This window comes from Camarhynchus parvulus, chromosome 3 (assembly GCF_901933205.1).
Source record: "Camarhynchus parvulus chromosome 3, STF_HiC, whole genome shotgun sequence".
Classification (NCBI taxonomy): domain Eukaryota; kingdom Metazoa; phylum Chordata; class Aves; order Passeriformes; family Thraupidae; genus Camarhynchus; species Camarhynchus parvulus.
The window spans coordinates 110,800,742-110,825,345 of NC_044573.1; the positions used below are offsets into that span (position 1 = coordinate 110,800,742).

A 24,604-nucleotide genomic window follows, 5' to 3' on the forward strand; every position below is an offset into this window, starting at 1 on the left:
CTTTTGGATGTTGTGCTGCAAAGCTCCCACCTGCTCCAGATGTGGCTCCTGTGCTCTGAGCAGAAGTTGATGCACAGTCAAGCTGACTGGAAAAACACTTTTGTCTTTAAAAAAACACCAGGTGAAATAGAGAATCCCATTATAAATCATATCATCTCCTTTATTTGTGAGGCTGTAGGAATATTTCCCTTTAGAGTAAATTTTGAAGGTTTAACAAACTGTTTTGAAGATTAATCTGGAGCCAGATCTGGTGTGAAAGGTTTTGGGATTCCATTCTGTCCATGCTTGCTCTGCTCTCACCCTCTTCTGGAAGCTTATTAACTCAGACTTTTCTTCACCTCTTGCCATGCAGGCAAACATTTTAAAGAATGTCTTCCTCCAAACAAACCCTAAAATCCTTTAACAACTCTTTTTTTTGTGGATGAATCCAGATCTTTTGTTTGCTACAACTAAACTTGCTGTTACAAGAGCATCCCAGGAGTACAGGAAGTTGTTTGGGCATAACAGAAATACAGTAAGATAGAGCAAAAATAAATCTATTAACACTTAAATATTTTTAAAAGAAATTCCTGGCACATGTAACACAAATAAGAACAAGGAAGTGTTAAAATATTCTTAGCTTGATTGGGGATTCATTTTACATTTTAATCTCACCTTTTGCTTGGTGCTGAGGCTGGGATTGTACAAACCCCCTCATCTATGAACTGTAGAGAATTAAAATGAAGGTGGTGACTTTCTTTAAAGGTATTTGGGTATGGAAAGATGCAAATAGGTGCTCTTGCAATTGCAGTGAGAGCCTTTCACACCTTCTTGAATCCTCAGTGAATCAGTGAGAGCTGAGAGGAGAAACGAGGCCTAATTTCCTGCCTCTAGTCTAACCACCTGTTCCCACTCCTTTCCTGTTCAAGATCAGTCCTGGATGATTTGTCTAGAAATCAAGTTTTAAACTACAGAGACATGTCTTTAATGAGATTTTAGTTTATGTTATGGATTACTGTGGAAAGTCAACCAGGTCATGATCTCAACAATTTTTAATAAGAGGGGAAATGCTATTAATGCTTTGTTTTTTTAAAAAAATAAGAGGAGTAGGTGATTCTTCTGTGCTTGCACTGGAGAGCAGCTCAGGGTTTCCATGACCAGTGGATCTGTGTAATGTAATGAAATGTTAGAATTATTCTCTACTTTCAAGTTTTGCAGTGGAACAAATCAGCTGTATTGCAATGTTGCCTCCCTGGTTTGAGAGGTTTCACAAATTCCTTGCAGCTCCATCCATAGGGAAATGGGGCTTCTTCACTGCTGTCAGCAATCCCAGGGAATTGTGAAATTTCCTGATGTGGAGAGATCCACAGGGATCATTGATCCAAGCCCTGGCCCTGCACAGACACCCCAACAATCCCACCCTGTCCCTGAGAGCATTGTCCAAACATTCCTGGAGCTTTGGCAGCTTTGGGAATGTCACCATTCCCTGGGGAGCTCTTCCAGTGCCCCAACACCCTCTGGAGAGAAACCTTTTCCTAATCTCATCCTAAGGAAAGATGCACAGAAGAGGGAATAAAAAAAGCAGAAGGAATTGCCCCAGAATCAGCTCCAGCTTCTTCTGTGCAGCACAAAAATGAAGAGGCATCTTTGCAGCAAGTCTGGCTTTTTAAGATCATCAGTATCCCATCCCATGCCATAATCTCCAGTGCTGCTTCTTTTTAATGGCCTGAGGATGCAAATGTGGGCACAGGGGTTGAGCTGGGGGCGGTGATGGATGGCTGAGGGACATGGGGGGCTCAGGGGGTCGCTCCAGGCAGCCAGGAACTCCTGTGGAGAAACTGTGCCATGGCGGGGACACCAAAATTTACCCCTGATAATTTTTCTGAGCTCTTTCTGAGCCTCAGGGAATACACAACAGCACCTCCAGGGCTGTGGGAGAAGGAAATTTCAGTGCACAGTGGCAGGGGACATAAATGAATGTGCAAGGTGGGAGAAAAACCTGTAAGGGAGAGGCAAAGCCTAAAGGACTTTTTTGGCTCTAATTGCAAAGGAATCTGACCCTTAACTGGGAACTGCTGGAGTTTTGTTGCTGTAAACAGCAATTTGGGAGAGCAAAGTTCAGGAATAAAAATGACAGAAGGGATGGAAGGATCTGAATCATCCTTTCCTGGGCTGGGAGCTGAGAGATGGGGAGATTCAGGTTGGATTTTGGGAAATGGTTCCTCCCCCAGAGGGTGTCAGGCACTGGAACAGCTCCCCAGGGAATGGTGGCATTCCCAAGGCTGCCAGAGCTGCAGGAGGGTTTGGACAATGCCCTCAGGGGTGCACAGGGTGGGATTGTTGGGGTGTCTGTGCAGGGCCAGGGTTGCACTGAGTGATCCTCGTGGGGCCCTGCCAGCTGAGGATATTCCATGATTCCATGGAAAGCAAATTTCCAAGGAGCAGGACTGAACCTTTTCCCAGGTTTGGAATTGAAGTTAAGTTCACCATGACTATTCCAAGTGGGTGTGGTACCAAATCTCTGATCCTGAGCTGGTAAAAAAGGAGATCAGTTCTGATCAATAATGATAAAAATTACACTTTTAAAATTATTTTAGCAGCTTTTTATTTCAGCCCTGCCCATTGCTTGGAGCAGCATCAACATTAAAGTGGGCGAGCCCACCCAAAATTACCTTTACAAAGTGATCTCTCCTTGTTTAGAGTGGTTCCTTGTGCTTCAAAAACAAAAAAAAGGCAGAGACATCCCAGTCAAGGTGGTGGCAGTGAATAAAATTGCTGTCTTTGACCTTCTGCTGCAAGTTTAGTAACTAATCTGGAGAATAATGAACCGCAATTAATGAAATCTGCTCTCGTATTCAAGTGTGTTTCTCAGACAGCACATAAAATAATTGAAAGAACTTCCTGCTCTCTAATTAGTTAGATTGAATTAATTTGGCATAATAGGATTCTTTATGTAACTTGCAGAATGGCTTCCGATGAAGCTGTTTATGTACCTAAAAGATTGGGTTCTGATGAAGCTGTTTATATACTTTAAAGTTAGAAAATGCCTCTTTTCTCCTTTATCTGGTGCCTTTAAATTAATTGCTAGTAGTCTGTAAATAATAAAAAAAAAAAAAACCCAACAATTTAAACCTTTCTAGATGGCTGGAATTGCTTTTTATTTTCCCAGCCTATTCTTGAAAAAGCTGAGAACCACAGAGTGCAAGATTTGGAGCCTTCTGACCCTCCCTGCTGATGGGGAGAAGCTTAAAATCCTTGTGGAAAATATGCAGGTGGAGGGAGAAGCAGAGTTTCATCTGCCTGTGCTTAATTATATTATGTAGGAATTGAAATTCCTCTTTTTTGTTCACATGCTGAGGCTTTCCCAGTGTGCACCAAGCAGAATTCCTGTTCCTTTCCCTTGTGACCCCGTGGCTCTCCAGGAACTGCCTGTGTAATCACATTTCAGGGCATCACTGGGTGCTGACATTAAAAATGGACATATTAAGTTCCATTTTCTGGGTTTTTGGCATTGCTGTGACCGAAGGAAATTCCTGTGGCAAATTTGGTGAGTGGATTTTGGTCACTTTCCTATCCAAGAACCTTTTTGGATGCTCAGATGTCTTTTTGTTAGCAGATGGCTTGAGAGAGAGATCTTGAGTCACAGATTTATTTAAAATAAAAGTTAAAAAAAAAAAAGGATAAACTCTTCGAATTTCCATATAATTCATTTTTGCTTTATGGTGTAGCCACATGGAGAGGGCAGCTGTCACTTCTTTCCCTTCCACCTTCTGATGCAGACATGGAAATTAATCTTAAAAACTAATGAAATGCAGTTAATGAAAGGCTTTCTAAATAGACAAAACCCTTTTCTGGCAGTCCATTAAAAAATAACAGTTTCATGGATGGGCCTGGTGCACAGTATAATTGCTAGAACTGACATTCCTTAATCAAATGTAAATAATGCGGCCTCAGAGAACCTTCTTTAACATCTTGAAGGCTTTTTTTTTCCTTCAGAGTTCCAAGTGAAAATCCATTTGGATGCTGCAGTCAGCAGAGCTGCACAGCAGAGCTCGTGTGTCTCCTTGTGACTCAGTTGTTGGTGTTTTGATTTCTTTCTGAGCTCAGTTTTCCCTGTCATCCTCAAATACAAATAGTTTTTGATGAGAGTGTGTGTGGAAAACTGGCTTTGGAAGTTTCAAACCACTCGAATTTCCTTGTAAACTAACTTAAAAATGGGTATGGATTACTCTTTTAATCTGCCAGGACCTAGAAATGAAGTAATTGAGCTGCATAGGAAATGGTGTGGTTAATTTTGTACAAATTGTACTAGAAGTGGGGAATTCTGATGTCTTATTACAGGCTGAAACATTTCACACAGGGACTGTGGAATAAGAGGGAGTTGTTTGGGTTAATATTTAAATACAGAGTGTGTTTAGAGAAGAAAATGAGCAAACACAAAAAAAAATCCCCAACAAATTAACTTGCACTGGATTTCAGATCTCCTTGGGGAAGGTGGGAGATTCTATATTTGAGTGATTAATGACTTTGCAATCAATTTTAAAATAATTTTCAAGAGGAATATTGTTGGGGCAGGGGGGTACCTTTTAAAAATAGAATCTTTTCTTTTGGGGCTGTGTACTAGGGAATTTTTGGATTTCTCCCTGCAATCCCAAGCACACCTTGTGGAAATATTTTATCCTGAGTGCTCCAAACTGATTTAAATCTCTCTTTAATGAATTTAAATCTCTGTTTTGCTGCAGCAGTTCCCAGTAGCTGCTGTTAAATAGTGATGGGACCATGACACTGTCAGTGGGAGGGTCCTTGGGCTCAGCCACTCCTGTCTGGGGATGGGAAAGCAAAAAAAACAGTGGAAGTTCGGGATAAAATCCCTTTAGGATTGTATCAACCTTGGCTAAGCCATTCCTGGCATTCACAGGGCAATTCTTGGCTGCAGTGGCCTGATTTGTTCTCTTAAATGCCACTGAACTTTCTGCATATTGAGTGTTAATGCTGAGGGATTTTCATCCAAGTGACACCAAATCAAAGGCTTTGCTCTGAAGGCATCAGTCACTGCTGCCAGAGGCATTTCACAAAGTGCTTAATGACACAGAAATACCAAATGTGTTTTGCTGAGCTCTTTGAAGAGGTGGCCATTATATAGATGTGGAATATATGGGATAAAAAATGTTCATTCAGGATTGATGTTGGCGCCTCTGTAACTGGGGAGTGACACAGAAATGCTTTTGCTCTTCAAGCTCACCAGTGGGACAGGTTGGGCTCTCCTTTGGTCACCTCAGAGCTTGTGCAAAGTGACCTCTCAGTGAGCAGAAGATGTCAAAAAAAACCCAAAAAATCTAAGATTGATAGAATAACCATGGAATCCTGGAATGGTTTGGGTTGGAAGGGACCCTAAAGCTCACCCAGTCCCACCCCTGCCCTTTTCAGGTGAGACCCCACCTGCAGAGCTGCCCCAGCCCTGGGGCCAACAGCAGGAGGACATGGAGCAGCTGGAGAGAGACCAAAGGAATCCACAGAGATGCTCCAAGGGCTGGAGCCCCTCTGCTCTGGAGCCAGGCTGGGAGAGCTGGAGGTGCTCACCTGGAGAAGGATCCAGGGAGAGCTCAGAGCCCCTTCCAGGGCCTAAAGGGGCTCCAGGAGAGCTGGAGAGGGACTGGGGACAAGGGCTGGAGGGACAGGACAAGGGACACCTTCCACCATCCCAGTTTGCTCCAAGCCCTGTCCAACCTGGCCTTGGACACTTCCAGGGATCCAGGGCAGACACAACTTCTCTGGGCAACCTCAGGGCCTCCCCACCCTCACAGGGAACACAATATCCCTCCCAAATCTCCACTTTTAGTTTGAAGCCATTCCCTGTGTCCTGTCCCTCCATCCCTTGTCCCCAGTCCCTCTCCAGCTCTCCTGGAGCCCCTTTAGGCCCTGGAAGGGGCTCTGAGCTCTCCCTGGATCCTTCTCCAGGTGAACCCTCTGAGCTCTCTCATCCTGTATCCCAGAGCAGAGGGGCTCCAGCCCTTGGAGCACCTCTGTGGATTCCTCTGGATTTGTTCCAGCAGCTCCACATCCTCCTGCTGTTGGTCCCCAGGGCTGGGGCAGCTCTGCAGGTGGGGTCTCACCTGAGAGGGGCAGAATCCCCCCCTCTCCTCCCCTGCTGCCCAAAGTGTGGGACCATCCCAGCCCTCGGGGGATTTCTGGGATGTGAGTGCACCTACCTGGGGCATGTCCAGCTTTTTGTATCCTCATCACCTCCCTGCACAGAGCAGCAGCTCTTAGGAGAAGACAATCAAAGATGCTTTAAAGTGCAAAGCTTTCATGTTCTCCCTCACTTGTGTTTTGTCAGCTCGGTTGAAGAAATTCTGCCAGAATCCATCCCTGCAAAAGGCTCCTGGATAAATAGATACATCAAGTTTAGCAGCCACTGCCTACAAACATTTCATGATAGAATTTGGCTCTGGATCCAGAAATACTTTTCATCCAGCAGTGTCTTCCCAGATAGTCCCAACACTTTGTTTTCAGCCCCCTCCCCAAGGAATTCGACTGCATTTCATCCCACAGGTCTGGTGTGGTGCCCTCTGAGGGGATTCCTGCCCTGCTGCTTCTTGTCAGCACCAAAGCTGGGCAGTGCCACCTCTCAGAATTCCTTTTTTCTCCCTGTTTTTCTAACCTTGCTTGGCAAATTTTCTGTAGTTTGGAGAACTGTCATCCTTTCAGGAGGAGAACTTGATGAGGAGTGATTAAAGCCTCATGGTTTTCTTTCTTTTGCTGTGTGATGCCAACTGGATTTTTAGATTTTTGGGGATTTGCAGGCTGTAAGACTGGAGGTTTTGGAGAGATAAAAAACCCAAACAAACACTTTATTTATTTGTTCTAAAGGGAGAAAAGGGAACTGATTTAATTGCTTTAAATACCTTTCCTTATTCCAATTCTGAGTGCTTATTTCTGGATATTAAGGCTGCCCAAATTTTATAAAACCTAAACTTTGCAGGGATTCTTCATTGGTTTATTCTGAGAGATAAAAAACCCAAACAAACACTTTATTTATTTGTTTTAAAAGGAGAAAAGGGAACTGATTTAACTGCTTTAAATACTTTTCCTTATTCCAATTCTGAGTGCTTATTTCTGGATAATAAGGCTGCCCAAATTTTATAAAACCTAAACTTTGCAGGGGTTCTTCATTGGTTTATTCTGAGAGATAAAAAACCCAAACAAACACTTTATTTATTTGTTTTGAAGGGAGAAAAGGGAACTGATTTAGCTGCTTTAAATACTTCTCCTTATTCCAATTCTGAGTGCTTATTTCTGGATAATAGGGCTGGACATATTTTATAAAACCTAAACTTTGCAGGGTTTCTTCATTGGTTTATTCTGGTCCATCTGCTTCCTGGAGCCCCAGGTCCTGACCCAGTGAGGATCTCAAAATGCACAAACCTGTGCACCCCAAACAGAGCCAGTTTGCTCTGAGCCCTGTTCCGGTGGTGAATTTTCATTAAGCAGGTTTAGGAACAAGCCAAAAACCCCTCCTCTCCTGCTTCCTTTTATTGAACTGGAGCTTTAATGTCTTTAAAAAGTTTATTTGGTGACCCTCTTGGGGTTTTGTCCATTTTTTGTCTTTTTATTTTCTACCTTGAAGCACCTTGGTTTTTTTAATGCCTGGCACAATCTCTGTATAAATAAAAGCTGTTCCTCTCTCGCATGTTTATTCCTCTTGAGGGTAAGATCAGTCATATTCCTGCTTTACTGGGCTTAGAGGGGATGCAAGAGAAGGTTCCTCACTCTTCAGCTGGAGAATTTCAGTGCTGAGTTCTGGGAATCACTTGTCTGGGAGCTGAGCACTGCCTGTGTGTTTGTACAGAAGGAATCCTTGGGGGAAAAACAAAGAATAAAAGCAGGCAGCTCCCAAATTGTGTAATGTGTCTCCCTTAAGGAGCTCTGCCCCTCAGAGCCTGAACCTGCCCTTGCAGTGCATTATTTAACACTGCTGAAGAGATTTTTTTGCCTTTTTCTCCTCTCTCCTTCTCTCCATGCTTCCCTTTCCTGAAGTTCTCCACTGATCTGGTGGCTCCTTCCCCTGCTGTGTGACAGCCCAAGGCAGCAGCATAACCTCAGATTTATACCAGGTGTCACAGTGTGCTGCTCTGCTCTCAGGAGAGGGCTTATTTCAAATCTGCAACATAAAAACCTGAATATGGAGCAAGTGAGGGCCGTTTATTGTCAGTGCCAGGAGGAATGTCCTCCTGGAAAAGGAGATGCACAGACCTGGATTCTGCCTTCCTTTTTGTGGTAAAGCCAATAATGCTCAGGTCCAAACTGAATTTAGAGACTGGAGAAGGAGAAAGAGTTCTGGAGCTCACACCATAGATCCTTAAAGTTGGGAAAAGCCTCAAAGATCATCGAGTCCAGCACCACCCCTATGGTCAAGACCAGTTCATGTCCTCAAGTGCCACATCCAGGTGGTTTTGGACATTTCCAGGGATGCAGGGGCAGCCACAGCTTCTCTGGTTAACTGTGCCAGGGCCTCCCCACCCTCACAGGGAAGAATTCTATCCTAATATCTAACCTAAATCTTTTTTAGCTTAAAACCATTCCCTCTGCCTGTGTAAAAAACCTCTCTCCCTCTTGTTTTTTTGACAAGCTCCATTTCAGCTACTGAAAGTCTGGTTTAGTTTTCCATCCTTTCATGACAAAGCTTTGCTTAGGATCCCAAAATTTCAAATACAAGCCTTAACATTTACCATTTTGCCAATATTTAATCCTTTCATTGACTGATTCTCTTCATTTCCCTCCCCCCAGGCTGTCCCACGAATTATGGTTCAGTCAGCCAGTCTGGAGGCCAGTGCTGCAAGGATAAAACAGGTGAGCACATCCCAAGATGTGAGGATACAATTTTTAATTTCACCTGCCAGAGGTGGCCAAAGCTTCAGCTGTTTAAAACCTGTTGCACTTGTGCTGCTGCCTGGCTGTGAGACAGTGAAATTCTGCTGGGTGTTTCAGGTCCTGGTAAAACCTCCTCTCCTATTCCTGCTTCCACTTTGATATTTGAAAGCATTAGCAGATAATTAGCTGAAATTTAGCTGGTTTGCTGCTTTAAAAAGGAAAATTTCTCGGCTCTGACAGTGTCTATAAGCAGGATGTGGCTATTCTAAGTGTGGAGCTTAATTCCCCATTTTTGCCATGATATCATGGAAAAACTCTTGCTAAGCTGGAGAGAAAATAGAGCCTGTGATCTCCCACTTTGCAGCAGAACTTCAGTCTCCTGAGCAGCACATCAGCTTCCTCCCACTGTGCTTTTATTGTCTTAGAAAACTCTGTGTTATCCAAAGGGAAAATCCAGAGAAAGAGCAAAGCTCCCGAGTCCACATGGACACCACCCTTGCCATAGGAAAGTGAACAATATGGTTTTTTAATCTGCTAGAATATTTTTGAAAAAAAAAACAAACACTTTTTTTTTTAATTACATTTTACTTAGCAAACCTTTGGTTCTGAAATTCTAGTAATCCTGTCAAATCCCTCTTTCTTCAAATGCTGCTTAAGTTTCCAGTGGAAAAGGCATTTTGGGAATAAGCTGAAAATCCTGTAGTTTGGGACACTCAACCACTAGATGGGAGAAATCACAAAATTGTGAATAATAAACAAAAATGTTCACCTGAGACAGGATTTGTTCAAATCTGCCCTTTTCCAACCTCTTTTTCCACTCCCCCTTCCTATTAGCACTCTCCCCCCTCGCTCCTTCCCGAAGAGATTTAGAGACATCCTAATCTTTTAGAGTACATGTGCTGGCAAAAGATATTGATCTATCAGATTTAGTAAACTTTACAGCCAAGAAATACATCACTGAAATGGGCTGTTAATCTCATGAGGTGCAGTTAATTTCATCCTCTGGAAGTGCAAGGTGCTGGTGGCTCTGAGGTGGGAATGGCATTTGGAAATGGGGACAGAAATGACAGTTTAGGTGCAGGGGGATGATTTATCCACACAGAGAGTTAAGCCAAATAACTGTGAGAGACTTATGGATCATGGCTGCTTCCCATTCCATATAAATCCTGCTGTTCAAACAGCAAATGACCACTCCTGTAATATAAATAATTCTTCAGTAAATATTGGGGAGTGTATTTCTTGGGGTTGACACTTCCCTTATTAATGGGAGGAGTGAGCTGACAATCCTCCCACGCTGGCAGGGCTGACTGGGGATCAGCTTCCATCTTCTGCACATGGCAGCTACACAGGGATTTAGATAAGCTCAAAGCCTTGGTGCTTGCCAGAGCTCTGGGATCTGTGCTTTTAGCCCAGATATTTTGGATCACACAGCCCCTCTCCCCCTGTGTTTCAGGTGAACCAAGAGGAAGCAGCAAAGCAGCCGCTGGAAACGGTGGCGCAGACACCCGAGGCGGACAAGAGTCTGGAGAAGACACCCAAAGTGCCTTTGCAGCAGCCCACAGGGGACACCCAGGCCCAGGACTGCCAGGAGGGGCCTCCCAGCCCCCTGAGTGAAGCCTCCAGTGGGTATTTTTCCCACAGTGTCTCCACAGCCACCCTCTCCGAGGCCCTGGCAGCAGGAAGTGATGCTGTGGCTCAGCCGGGAGGTCCAGCGCCCGCAGGGAGTGACTCCCCTGCTCCTGCAGGGGCTCAGCTCCCTTCTGATGTGCAGGACAGGGCTCCTGAGAGCTCTCTGGCCACAAAGAGGGAGAATCCCCCCACCTTCAGCCTTCCAAATGCTCCCCCCAGGCCGAGGGACAGCCCTGAAGTGAATGGAAAGTCTTGCGCTTCTCCTTGTCCCAGTGAGCAGGGGAACGAGGCCTCTGCAGCCACTGATGCAAAACCTCTTCTCTCTACCTCCACTCCAAAGGAGTCAATATCCAAACAATCAGTGGAGTCAGCAGGGCCAGCCAGGAAAAAGGAAACATCCACTGGGGCTTCAGAACTGGGGTTTCCCAAAGCTCACCCCGACCAGCCCAGCGCTGCAGCCTCGCCCTTCAAAATCCAGAAGGTGAAAACATCAGAGCTGAGATCCTTCACCAGCATGCTGGGATCAGACCCCACCAGTTCCCTGGGCACAGAAGAGCAGCAGGAAGGAGAAAAGAGCACCTCCAGTGCCCGTGGACTGAACCACAACGGCTCAGAGACAGCAGAGGAAAAACTGGAGGTGATTTCTGACTCTGAAGATGCCAATGAAATTCCTGAGTGGCTGAAAGAGGGAGAATATGTCACAGTTGGCGCCAATAAGACGGGCACTGTCAGGTACATCGGGCCCACAGACTTCCAGGAAGGAACATGGGTTGGTGTGGAGCTGGATTTGCCTTCAGGTAAAGCATCCCCTGGGTCACGTGGCGTGTCCCAGCTGGCAGAGCTCATCCTAAAGCTGCTTTTTTGGGGGGTCTATTACCCACCGGGGGGTTTGTTGCTCATTGCAGGAGGCATTTTGAAAAGGGGAATGTAAAAGGTCTTCCCTGCTGTCCTCTTTTTCCAAACCTGCTCTCACTCCCAACCCTTTTGAGATCCCAACCCAAACCATTCTGTGATCCCTGACTGTCCCTTTTCAGTCATTTGACTTCTCACACTGGAAGTAGGAATCAGGATTCCTTTTCCATGCATTAGCTGCAGGAGACAGGTCTTGTGTCCATAGGATTCTCTTCTGGGCTTCTGCTGGGAGGATAAGGGTGCTCAAAGCGCAACAGGAGTTGTGGGATTTAGCTCAAAGGGACATTTAGGCTAAATGAGTTGCAAAGTCTCTTAATAGGTATTAAGAGGTAATAGGATTTTATTTTAAAGTAAGCTTTAAAATTGCAAGAGACTATTTCTGTCTGTGTGTGTATATATATATATATATATAAACTGTATATATAGTGTGTATATATATAGTGTATATATATATATACACATATATATATACACACTATATATCTCTCTATATATATATATATATACACCCTATATATGTAAAAAGCAGTAGGAAATAATCATCCCCTGACCACCAGATAATTTGAGGTTTCTTTCACCATTTAATTTGTCATCCCTGCCTGACTCTGACCTGTACTGCTGTGGAATTCCCAGAATTTAGGGTTTCCAGGATTTTTTCGGAAACCAGGATGCAGTTGCTGGGGGTGCTGCTGCTGTTGATGTGGGAGTGGGGTGTCTCCAGCACAAGAGGAGAGGAAGATGATGGCTGGGATTGATCCCTGCTGGAGTCCAGGCTTCCCAACCCCTTTCCTCTCCAGGACTGGGGGAAGTCAGAGAGTGCCAGTGGAAAGTCTGGGAGAAGTGCAGTGATAGAGAGAGAATTTGGGTTACCCAGGGCATGAAAAACTCCTTATTCCAATCCTCTCAGCCAAGTGCAGCATTCCCAGGCGGGATGGTGAATCAGCACATCCCAGGGGGCCCACGCTCCTCCCAGCTGCACATTTGGGATTGGAGCAGTTCATCCAGCAGAACACTGTCCAGGATCCAGAAATCCCAAATCTTCCAGTGCCCCTCCGTGTCCTCATTAGATCTGAACTGGACAGTGACTTCCCAGCTGCTTTCAGAAAACTCTCTGGAGTTTTCCATCCTGGAAAGCAAACTGGAGCTCTTGATCCTTTTGTAAGCTGTAGTAGTTCCTCAGTCCTGGATTTGTGCCTCATTAAAATAAAATTGAATATATATATATTTACAGATTCATTTCAGTTTTGGGAGGTCACCTTCCCTCTGTCAGGCTGCTCCAGTGCTGATTCTGTAACATCCCAGTAAGCAGCAGCTTCCATGGAAAATCAGATTTTTGGCCTGCTGAAGACTCAGCTGCTGATGTTGCTGGAATTTTTTTTTCACCCCTTTCTGTTTCCACAAGGAATAAGACCCTGATTGTTGGAACATGGCACATCTGGGGCTTCCCTTGGGGAAGGTGATCACAGAGTGGTGTCTTTGTCACACTGCAAACAGGGATAGAACTCCAGGGACATGGAGATCCAAGTCCTGGCCACATGAGGGTACATTGGACCCAATGTGCTGATGGTGGAAGGAGGAAGGAAACATCCCAAAAGCCAAAGGGGTGACTTTATGTCATTTAAAGAGCTGTTGGATCTTTCCACTTTCCCTTTATGGATGGGAGCAATCCCTGAACAGTTCCCCTGAGAATTGTAAATTATCTAAAATGAGAAATAGAAAGATCTCAATGGCACTAGTTAGAGAAATTATCTTTCCTGTTCTGTGGAGGGTTTACAACATGGCAAGAGTGATAATCCTCAACTTCAAACATCAGAAAGCCAAAAGCTCTTTTAAATGTCTGGTTTTCCTTCCTTCCTGGTACTTTGGTAATGGAAGTGATTATTTACCACATTTGGAGAAATTATAGAGCAAGTGGGAAGGAAGGACAAGGCAGAGTGTCCCATTTAGAGTCACTTGCTGGAGTTCAGCGGGGAAGTTTTACCTCCATGGTGTATTTTTAGGCACCAGTTGTTCTCCCTCTCAGCACTTTTTCTTTGCCTCCTTCTCTGGGTGCAGTAGCACCAATTTGCACAGAATAAAACCCATTTTGTAGGAAAAAATTCATCCCTGTGGCTGCCCCATTCCTGGAAGTGCCCAAGGCCAGGCTGGACGGGTTTTGGAGCACCCTGGGACAGCGGACGGTGCCGGGTTGGACCGGGATGGGATTTAACCCTTCCCAAACCTCTCTGTGACTCCCTGATTGTCTTGTTGCAGGCAAGAACGACGGCTCCATCGGGGGGAAGCAGTATTTCAGGTGTAACCCAGGCTATGGATTGCTGGTGAAGCCGGGCAGGGTCAGGAGGGCCACGGGCCCCGCGCGGCGCCCGCAGCTCCGGCCTGAGGCTGCAGGGAGCGGAGAACAGGAGGAGCGGGAACTTCTCTGGGTCAGCCTCCAACCTGGCCTCCCTCACAGCCCTGGCCAAGGCAGAAGCAGGATCCACTCTGAGACTGGAGAAGAGCCAGAAGAACGCAGAGAACAGGAAATCCTGGGCAAACTGAGAGATCCCAGCCCAGCGAACGCCCTGGGATGCGGCCGGGGGAGCCGGTGGCTTCGGGAAGCGAAACCAACCGTCCCAGCTTCCAGTTGGTGGCAAACACTAATGAAGGGTTTGTTCTCTCTGCTCTGGGTGATTGACATGATAATTCTTTGCCTCGTCGTGGTGCTGGATCCTTCATTTCCTGTCCCAAATCCCAACGCCTCCAGGGGCAACCGACGGCAGCCGGCGCTGGGTGGGTGTAATGAGCTCCTTCTCTTCCTCCTTTCAGAGGAAAATCGGTCAAATCACAGGTTCCCAACAGCCACAGAATCCTCCCCAGGCACCAGTGCTTCCCGGGAAGTGCAGGGCAGTTCCTGAAGAGCCTCCCCACAGCAACAGCTCTGTTGTAATTCTGTGTGAGCTGTGTCAGTATCGTGTAATCCGCCGTGAAAGGGCAAGGTGGGAATGATTCCAGGAGGGCAGAAGAGTGAAAGTAGAACTTTGTTTGGCGATAAAGAACCCCCAAAGTCCCTTTATTTAAAGAAGCAGCAGCCCTTGGGCTATGTGGCTGGGACCACTGCCTGTTTGGATCACTGCCCTGTTATCCCACTCTACTGTGGAAAGCAGTGAGGTCTTCCCCGCTGGTTTGTTGGAAATGGGAGAAAGCCCATGGCCAGCTCTGTCCTAGTTTTGGTTTTTGATCCATTTAGTGTTTGCTCTCACCATGACAGGATCTGCTCTCTCACTTGCCCCAGAGTGGCAGGACCTTCTCCTTGGTGCCTCCCTGTGGGCCAAGAGGATTTTAGCAGAGGTGTCAGCACTGAAGTGCTCCCCTGTTCCCAGCCAGCCTTTGGAGACACTCAGAATTTTGCCAAGCAGGCTGTCTCTGTCCTCGTAACAGGATCAATCCAGTCTATTTATTTTTATTTATTCTTTTAAAACATGAAATGTTTGCGCTTTACAATCATCCCCCACAGAGGAGCTCTCCCAGCACCATCCCGAGCGCCGATCCAAAGAGGAGGTGCCTCTGTCATCCCCAGAACCTGCCTCTCTCTTGGAAAGGGGGAGGTTTGGGCTGGCTTTTATCAAACTTGATTTTATTTGTGGCTGGTTTTTAGCTGCCTGTGGCACAGGGGATGTATCCCTGTCCGAGTGTCCCCGCACGGATCGGCCAACTCTTGTTTTCCTGTCAAATCCTGAAAAGCCACAGATTTTTTTATCCTGAGCTGTTTATATCTTGTTTAGTCATCATGGGGGGATTGGACAGCCTGAGCAATAGATGTTTTAGCTACGTGGGGACTATTTAGGATGCTAAATTAATGATTAAACTTTAATATCTCTCCAGTCGCTGCCCATGGGTATCCAAGTGCCTTAAACATCTGGTTCCGAGGTCCAAGGGAAAGCTCCATTGGTATCAAAGGAGATAGGAATGCTTAGTGAAGGAGATAATTATGCTGATTTACTGTAATTAATATCATTTATGCAGAAGGAATAAAATTAAAATAGAAACTAATCTGTAGCAGAAATAAGCGGGCTGGGTTCCGATGCAGCCTGCGTAGAACTGCCAGGGGTTGTGTATCCTTCCAGCTTGGTGTAAGTAGTTTCAGTGTTTCCTAAATTTTCCTCAAGAAATCTTAATATAAAATGTACAGAGCAGCTTTTTAAAGATATTTTTAGTGTACAGTTTTCCCTCTTTTTCCCTTTGCACGAAGCTCCTGTCCATCCAAGCCACGATGGGGGAGGAATTTGGTAGTGAAGAATTCTGATGCTGAAATCCCGGGTTTTAAAATTAAAACCGGTTTTATGAACACAACCCATACAGTGAAACTTCGTTTTGGGGTCTGAGGAGTCTTGCCAATGAAAGACCACCCACTAATTAATTTTATGCCTCTTACACTGCCTTGTTGGTTCCCTGAACTCCACCCTGACCGTGTTTTTAATTGCACTTTGTTCTGATGTGCTGCCGGAAGAAGCTGACGTGAAGCAGCCCCTCCCCAGAGCTGTGTGTTTTTAGTCTCAGCATTTCAGATACTTGGATTTAGGGACATCTTTAAAACTTCTCCCTGCTTGCTCAATGCCCCCTTTTGGGGGAGATGCAAAGGGAGGAACCTCCAAGTCCTTTTGAAGCCTCTTTTCTTGTGCTGCTAACTGGGAATCCAGGATTTCCCCAGGGAAAGGTGTCCAGGCTGCAGGAGAGAAGGGGAGGAGCTGGGTGGGTGGTTCCGTTTCTGCTGCTGGTTATAAACTCCTCTGGCCTGTCTGGGCTCCAGCCCTGGCCGTGGTTTGGTGTTTGCACACCTGATCCGACTGATCCAGGCTGGATTCCCTCTCCTCCCACCCTCAGTCGTGCTGCAGAACCACAGAGAGGGGTGTGAAGGGTGCTTAGAGCAGCCCACACCTGCTGGGATAACTGGGATATCCCTCCTGTGGGATAACTGGTTTATCTGGAAGCAAATCTGTTCAGTAGGGCTGGGGCGATTCCAGGAATCCACTGGCACGAGGAGCCCGCGGTGCCTTCGTGGAGGGAGGACCTTGCTCAGAGCTCTCTTGCTTTTCACCATTTCCCCTGACTTTGGAAACAAAACCTCTCCTCAGATTGCTCCCTAAAATCACCCTGATGCAGCACAAGCTCCAGAAAGCCAAAACCATCAAATTTGGCCATGAGGGTGTTCCTGGAGGATTCCCTGACTCTCTCCTGTTCCCTCACAGCTTTCCTGGGCACGTGAGGTGTTTTCTAAAGGTGTTTTTCAGATTTTTGGCACAGTGAGTGCACATTTCTCTACTCAAAGCCATCTGTTACTTCGCCCCAGCTAAGCCAAGTGACCAGAAAAGAGGTAAAAATCATCATGGAGGTAATGATATCTATTTTTTTCTGATAATATTAGAAAAAAACTACTCTCAGCCTAACGGAGGAGGTGCTCTTAACTGGAATCACCCAGCACTGAGGCTGGTGTGTGAATAGCTATGCAGATTTTTCCAAGATTTTCATGCACTTTATACAGGGAAGATGAATATTTAAAGCAGGAGAGTGTCATTTGTATCGAGTGTCTCATCTCCTCTGGTGTCTCTCGAGGGTTCAGTCCTGCTGGCTGTGTCCCTGAATTGTGGGTGGGTCTCAGATTCTTGGGAAATGGTGTTGGTGGGTGGGAAAGGCTCCATCCCCCCTGTGTTTGCAGGGCTGGGGGTCCCTCCTCCCCACGGGGTGTCTGTGGCACCAAGCCAGCCAAGAGGAGGCTGCTCAGAGGGACTTTTTGGGGTTTTCTCAAGCCAAGCCACGCCTTTTTCCTGTGTTAGGTTCAGCTCTTGAGGTGTTTTGATCTCCATGTCCAAAATCAAGGCTGTTCACCCCGAGGTTCTGGCCCTTTGCTGTTCCATGGTGTTGTTGAGTTGAGGAAAACGAACAGAAGCAAATTCTGTGTGGTGGCACCGCCCGGGTCCTTGAACAGAGGGGTTTGTCCTTGGCTGGGGTGGAACGTTCAACACCATCTCCTGCAAAGGCAGAACCCCCTCATTGCTCCCCACAGGGGTGGGACCCCACCTGAGCAGGGCCTGGGTGTTGTCCTGCCCTGTCCATGGTGATGCTCCCGCCAGTTCCTCCGGTTCTTTGCACAACATTTCGTTTTCCCAGTGCCTTATCCCAGGGCCAGCAGCGAGGGCTGGGCGGCCTCAGGGTGCCTGGATTTTAGGGAAGGAGGTGGTGAGGAACAGTGTGGGCTGGTCACGCTTCACAACACCTCCAATGGGGTCATGATCAAGTGTCTTGTTCCTCCATCTCCCATGTCCATCTTTGGTTTCTGCGCTCTCCACCATTCCCAAGCCGTGATCCCGCTGGGTTCCCCGGGAGCTCGTGTGGCCCTGCCAGGGTCAGACACTGCAGGGGCTCTGTGTACTTTAAATGAGCTGAAATCCAAAGAGACTTTGTAATGAGCTGTAAAGTTTTTAATTATTTCTGTACCATACTAAATGACTGTAATATTGTATCATACGTGCGATGCCGCCTGCAGGACCTGAATAAACATCTTCTTTAGAGCTGGGATGTCTCTGCTTTGTTGTTCCAGTTAGTGGCACCAGAATGTTTAGAATGGGAATAGTTTAGGTTGGAAAAGCTTCCAAAATTGATTCCAGTGGTTCCCCAGCACTGCAAGGCCACCACTGACCCATGTCCCCAAGTGCCACATCCACATGGATTTTAAATCCCTCCAGGTATGGTGATTCCAGCATTCCCTGGGCAGCTGTGGCAGTGCCCCACCACCCTTTTGGGGAAGAATTTTTTCCTGATATCCACAGTAGGATGAGGATCCCAAGGACTTTTCTGCCTTGCTCCAGGAGCTCAGTGCCTCAGGGAGCTGCCACAACCAACCCTGCCAAGGCCTCGGGGTGATGAGACCCCCCCTCAACATTTCATGATGTCCTTGAAACCCCCTGCCTGGGCCACATCATTTCCTTTCTCTTTGGCACCATTTCTCTCCCAAATGCAGCTTCATGTTGGAAACAACAGGCAGGGTTTGACTGGGATTATTCTGTGTAGCTTTTCAGTTTATCTTGGCTTTTTTCTGAAGCAACAAACACTGCGTTGATCCCCCCCATCCCCACTGAAACTCCGTGAGCAAAGGATATTTTTATCAGCACTGTCTTGCAATCAGCACACGAAAACTTCTTTTTTTTTTCCTTTAAAGCCACTTCCCTTTTATGTTTTACCTTCTGAAAGAAAAAAAACCCTCTTTGGCTGAAACACAGGAGCTGTTTGAAGCGGCATCACTTTGTTCAAACCTCGCTCTACCCGGAAGGTGGCTGTGGCACCTTCCCCACGCTGCCACGTTCTGTTCTGCAGCCAAAGCTGGCTTGAAAAGGCTCCCATCAAAAAGAGCAGGAAAATAATTTTTTAAAAACCTCCAAAACTAACAAAGAACACTTCTTTCCCCATTTTCCTTCAAATTAACGCCGCTTCCATTGGCCTTGCTTGGCTTCAAACATTTTGCCATGGGAGGCAGCAGCTCCTGGGCTTCACCCTGAGTGAAGAGAGGAGCTGCCCTGCCACGAGCTGGGCACATTTCCAAGAGGGTTTTGCTCACCTTTGGACACCAACCTGTGAGAAATTATTGGTTTTTCCCTGATCAATTTGGTTTCCTACCAAAGCAGGCACAAAGGGCTGGAAGTGCAGCTTCTGTGCAAAGCACAGACCTCCAATGTGGATTTATTCCTCTTGTGCTTTTCAAAACATCTCCAAATGGAGCTTTTCTCTATTCCTGGTTTTCTGCTGTTAAGGAGGGAGTGGGCTTCATCCAGCATCCCAGATGTTGCCACAGACCCCCCTAGAAGTGTTTTTCCCATCCCAGGAAGTGCCCAAGGCCAGACTGGATGAAACTTGGAGCAGCCTGGGATAGTGGAAGGTGTCTCTGCCCATGGCAAGGGGTGGGGTTGGATGAGCTTTGAGGTCCCTTCCATCCCAAACCATTCTGGGATTCCATGATCCCCAGCCTCCTCCCTCCAGAAAATTCCCTCTGCAAACACAGCAGCTCTGGCAGCTGATGATGGGGAGGGTTAAAATAAATTTTACCCCCCTCTTTGAAGGTCTGAGAGGTGCAAGGAGCAGTCTGAAAGGTGCTCCCACCCCTGAAGTCACTTATCACCTGCACCCCTCCAGAATTGCCTTCCTCCCTGTTTTGGGGTGTCCGTCCTGCCACAGCTGCACATCCTGATTTTAACCAGGATGGCAGGACCTGGGCACCATTTCACTGAATAAATCAATTCCTCTGACTTTGTACCTTCTCTGCCACCCAGCTCAGCTTCCACACCTCCTGCAGGAATTTCTTCCCATTCTGAGGAAGCTTTTCCCACCCACGCACCCCACGAACCCTCTCTGAGACCCCCCCCAAGCTGCTCAGGACCAAAGGGCAGCCACAGCCCCTCCTGCCCGGGGCTTCTCAAAAATTCAACATCTTCTGGTTCTATCAGCCAAGGTCTGCTCCCTCCAGACCTCCAGCTGCTTCAGCAGGAGGTTCGATGGTTGGGATGGGGCTCACAGGGCCCTGCCCGAGGCTCTGCTGGGGGAGGTTCCCAGAGGGAAGGGGACATCCCCAAGGACACAGCACCTCGGTATGACCAGCACTGCACCTGTGACAAACACAGCCCCAGCCAAAGGAGGGAAAACTCCACTCTCAACATCTTCCAGTGGAAACAACCCCAAAAGGTCTCTGGAGTCAGCCCATGGCTCACATTCCAAGTGATTCCACTGCTCCAAATCCACCATCATTGTGCCCACCACCATCATCGTGCCTTCACCCCTTCCAGAGAGGGAGTGCACAAAGAATTAATTTTTCCCCAAACAAATCCAAATTTTCTACATTCACTTTGCTCTCAGGATACATTTTAGGTCTCAGACAAGCCCTGCACAAAAAGGATGACAGAAGAAAAGGGTCAGTGTTGAGTTATACATTTTTATTTTCTAATAGGTACAATACTAAAATAAACACAAATTAAAAAAAAGTTTTATTAAAACAAAACTGTACAAAAAAGCAGTTATACTACATTTTAATTACAGAACAGTCTACTGTCCAAAAGGCACTAATCCAGAATAGGAGATACAATGATACAGGACTCATTTGAACTATTTTAATCAATACAATAGAGCACTTGTTTCTCTGTCCATTCACATACAGAAACAAGGACTTTTGCTACAGTCATTACACATTGTTATAAATATGAGCCCTACGGAGAAAGGTGCAGTATCGTTCTCCCCCGGCCGTGGGTCAGCTCTGACAAAGACAGGGACTAAACTGGAAAAAACCCAAAAGGGCACAAGGGGAGAGGTTGATGGTTCATTTTCACAGCAGCTGCTGCCAGGGGAAGCTGTGATGGATATTGACCCTCACCTGTATTTGGGATGGAGGCTGGACCAGCTTCCTCAAGGGGCTGTGGTGGGACTGAAGGTGAACTTCCATCATCTCCTGCCCCAAGCTTCCCATCAGTTACTCCACTACATCCTGTTCTATCCAGTCTCCTTTGGCCCTTTGTTTCTCTGTCATGGATAAATAACAATTCCCAGGCACAGAGGGTTCTCAGGTTTCCTACACTGTTCCTTTTCTCCTCACAGGGAGCCATCAGCACCTTGCAGGTAAAGGCAGTGAGTGGGAGAAGAGTTTGGAATGCTCTTCTCAACACTCAGAGCCTTCACTGTGCAAGGGCATCTGAACAGATGGGCCGTCTCAAGGCTGCTCCAGCTTGCCCAAAGCAAAGAGCCAAAGAGCCCCAAAGCCACGAGGGGTGGATGTTCCTGAGGGGGCACAGGGAGAGGTACAACCCATCACCTCCCCAGCCCTCCTTCCCGACAGCCAAGCCCCCGGGAGCAGCCAGTGTGGGGAACACGAGGCGCTTCCTCCATCCCCATGGGGTGGGACTGAGGTTCACCCCTGGGACCATCCCAGCACTTTCCTCCTTCCCACCATGAGGATCTGCTCATCCTCCTTCCCAACCTATCCAATCCAATTTTTTTCCCCCAAAATGTCAGGCTGAGGAGCAGCAGCAGACCATGGAAACGTGTTTAGGGAACAACCACGTGCAGAGGAATCAACCAGAACATGAATATTCAACTTCAGCACGAAGAGGAGACGGGAAATGAAACATCTCATCTTTCAGCTGAACAAGCAGACCTTAAGATCAAGACCAGGGTGGACCTGAAGGGGATGATGAGGATGATGATGAGGATGATGATGATGATGATGATGATGAGGGGCATCACCTGACTCGTCCCCTGTGAAGGAAGGAGGTTGGACACACGGCAGGAGAGGGATACTGCACCTTTGGAACAGTGTCATACACATAAGACAAAGACAGGCATCTGGATGTTAACAAAAATAAGTAACAAAGAAATATGATTAAACAAAATCTCTTCTCACATCATCCTATACTACATCCTCCTTCTGCTTAGCAGAAAATTGTACGTACACAAAAATACAAATACACAATTTTGTAGAACAGTCTGATTTTAATATATTTATATATATTTATATTTATATGAGTGGCAGGTTAGTTCATTATATAGAGCTTTTTGCACTTTTGGCTCATATGCAACAAGGCTTTATAAATTCAGCTTTAGCTTTCATTCAGGTTTTATAGCTTCTTGAACATTTGTTTTCACATTTAAAGCAGCATCCAATTTGCAAGAGGAGTTGGTGGTGGCTACAGCAAGGATCAGGTCAAGAGGTTATTTGGGGGCTGGGGGAGGGGAGGAGAATATACATTCCAGTGTGTGAGTGTGAGTGTGAGTGTGAGTGTGCGCTAGTGCTCATGGAGAACTGACCAGAGGGCGAGCACACCACTCCAGGATCCCATGGTTACCTCTTGAGGTAGGCAGGACACCTACAGCAGATGAGACACAGGGCCCAGCTGGGGCAAAGCAGCAGCTGGGTGGGAGAGGAGGAACGGGCAGGGCAGGGATGGGACACTGGGGTGTCACCGATGGATCTGGGGACAGGGAAGTGACAGGAGGCAGCTGGAGCCATCCCAGCACAGCCCAGACAGCAGATGCACAGCTGGCACCAGCCCCTGGGTTCAGATCACAGTGGGACAAAGTCGAGGCACACACAGAATTTGGATGTGAGAACCTCCCCGGCCTTCGCTGGGGTTTTGTTGTTTTTGTGTGGCTCTGAGGTTGTTCCACTGTGGCCTCGCTCGTGGGCTTGCAACACTCAATACAGCACCCATCTGCTGTCACCAACATCCACTGCCAGTGACAATCACTTCGCAGGGGAAATCTCACTTCCAAAAGGCATCTCGGAGCAGGGCCAAGGTCTGTGTGTGCCACAGGCTCCAAAAAGAAAAAGTGGATTTCCATCAGGAAATGTCCTGATTTCCATCAGGACCCCAGCAATGGATTCCCACGGGATCACTGCTTCTATCAGCACCCATCCACTCCCCAGAGGCTGAGCTCCTGCCCTCTGCAGGGATGCCCTCACAGCTTTCCTTGCCAACAGTCCCTTCCCAGGCCTTCCCACCTCAGATGTTGTCAGAGTGAGAACATTTTGTTGCTAATGAAAAATAAAACATTTACACACAGATTGCTTTCATTTGCTGAACCCTTAAGTGTTACTAAAACTCCTTCATAGTGTTCTGTTACCTCCTCTCACTGTGGTCAGAAGAAATCCTCCTTTAATGAAATATTTTAAACTATTAAACTATCACTGATACCTTTATTCTTTAAACCCACGTAAAATTCTCACTTTTACAAAATTATAACCACCTGCCAATAGTTAGGGTTATTTGGACAAAATGTTTAGCAGGTGCCACTATGATAAACCTAGAAATAATTAAGAATATAGGAAGAAACTGCCTTTGGGATTCCAGAGGGGTTCTGGCTGCCCCATCCCTGGAAATGTTCCAGGCCAGGTTGGATGGGGCTTGGAGCAACCTGGGATAGTGGGAGGTGTCCCTGCCCATGGCTGGATGATTTTTAAGGTTCTTTCCAACCCAAACCATTCTGTGATTCCAAAGGACGTGATTAAAGAAGCACATCAGCTTCTTCCACCCAGGCCTGGTTTTCCAGAGGTGGATTTATCACACAGAGCTGTTTGTATCTGCAATCCAAGAGGCAGTTTCCTACTGAATTCCATCCTCTTTGCCATCCACCCCAGATGAGAGACTGCAAACGTTTGGCTGAGGAATGAGATCCCTCCCAAAAGACTGAGAACCAAGGGGGGCAGCACGAGGAAAGAACGGGGAGTTTTTCCAGCCAAATTCTGCTGGGCTCCGCACTCACTGGAGGGATGTGCGCAGGGATGCAGGGAGGGCTCTTTTCTTAAGAGGGAAATGAGGTCTAATCCTATTCCTCCAGCTCACTCTGGAGTCCTGTTCCTCACTTAGGCACTTTTTAAATCGACATTAAGGAAAAAAAACCTAAAATGAAAGAAGTACTGCACGGATTTCCCGCTTCCCAGGCTTTGGGAGGGTCATGAATACCAAGAGGAAGACAGCCAAGAAAATGTGTCAGGAAAATGGTGCTCCCCATGGCCACAACTCACTTTGACTCGTCACCCTTTGACAGAACTGAGTTTAAATCTGGGCTTTCCCCAAGGGCACAGCCTGTCCCATTGTGCCATCCCACGGGATCGGATTTCCAACTGGACACGGGGCTCTCCCGGCCTCAGCCAGCAGCACTGGGGGGAGAGGTGCTGCCCAGAACCATCCAGAACTCCAGCAGCAAAATCAGGGAGGCTTTGATGAGGTTCAGGAAGATATTCCTGGAGCCAACAGCAAGGAAAAAGGGATTTTGCTTTTGGGTTTTTACTGGGTGATAGAATGGGGAATCTGTCCCTCCTGAAAGACCAAACAGGGCTCTGACCCCACAGCAACCAAAAACCAGCTTCAGGTCAGCATAAGGCTCAGGATGACACCCAAATTCACACAAAAACCAAAAAAAAGGAACAGAAAATTCAGTGGGTAACACTGGAAGATGCGAAGCTCAAAATCCAAACTCTGTTTTCACTGTAATTTTTCATTTGGAAAAGTGACTTCAAGATTTTCCAATAATTTTTCAAGCCTAAACCAACTTATGAAGAATAATAATAATAAGCTACTCTGGCTGCAATGAGGGATCCCTAAGCCTGGATAAATGAAGTGTCCAAGGGAAGCAGCAGACTCCTGGGAAAGCTGTGCAAATCCAGGCATCCTGTCCCAAACACCCACATTAAAAACAGGCACCC

At 46.8% G+C, this 24,604-nt stretch overlaps 1 protein-coding gene across 1 annotated transcript in view; it reads left to right on the plus strand.

The window, feature by feature from the left end:
• KIF13B (kinesin family member 13B) overlaps nucleotides 1-17,909 on the plus strand; it is a 123,777-nt gene extending 105,868 nt beyond the window's left edge. Inside the window, 3 exon segments of the mRNA XM_030945113.1 lie at nucleotides 8,767-8,829; nucleotides 10,304-11,276; nucleotides 13,645-17,909. Of these exon segments, the coding sequence (XP_030800973.1) occupies nucleotides 8,767-8,829; nucleotides 10,304-11,276; nucleotides 13,645-14,285 (1,677 nt within the window). The 3' untranslated portion in view covers nucleotides 14,286-17,909.
• The last annotated feature ends 6,695 nt before the right edge of the window (nucleotides 17,910-24,604 follow it).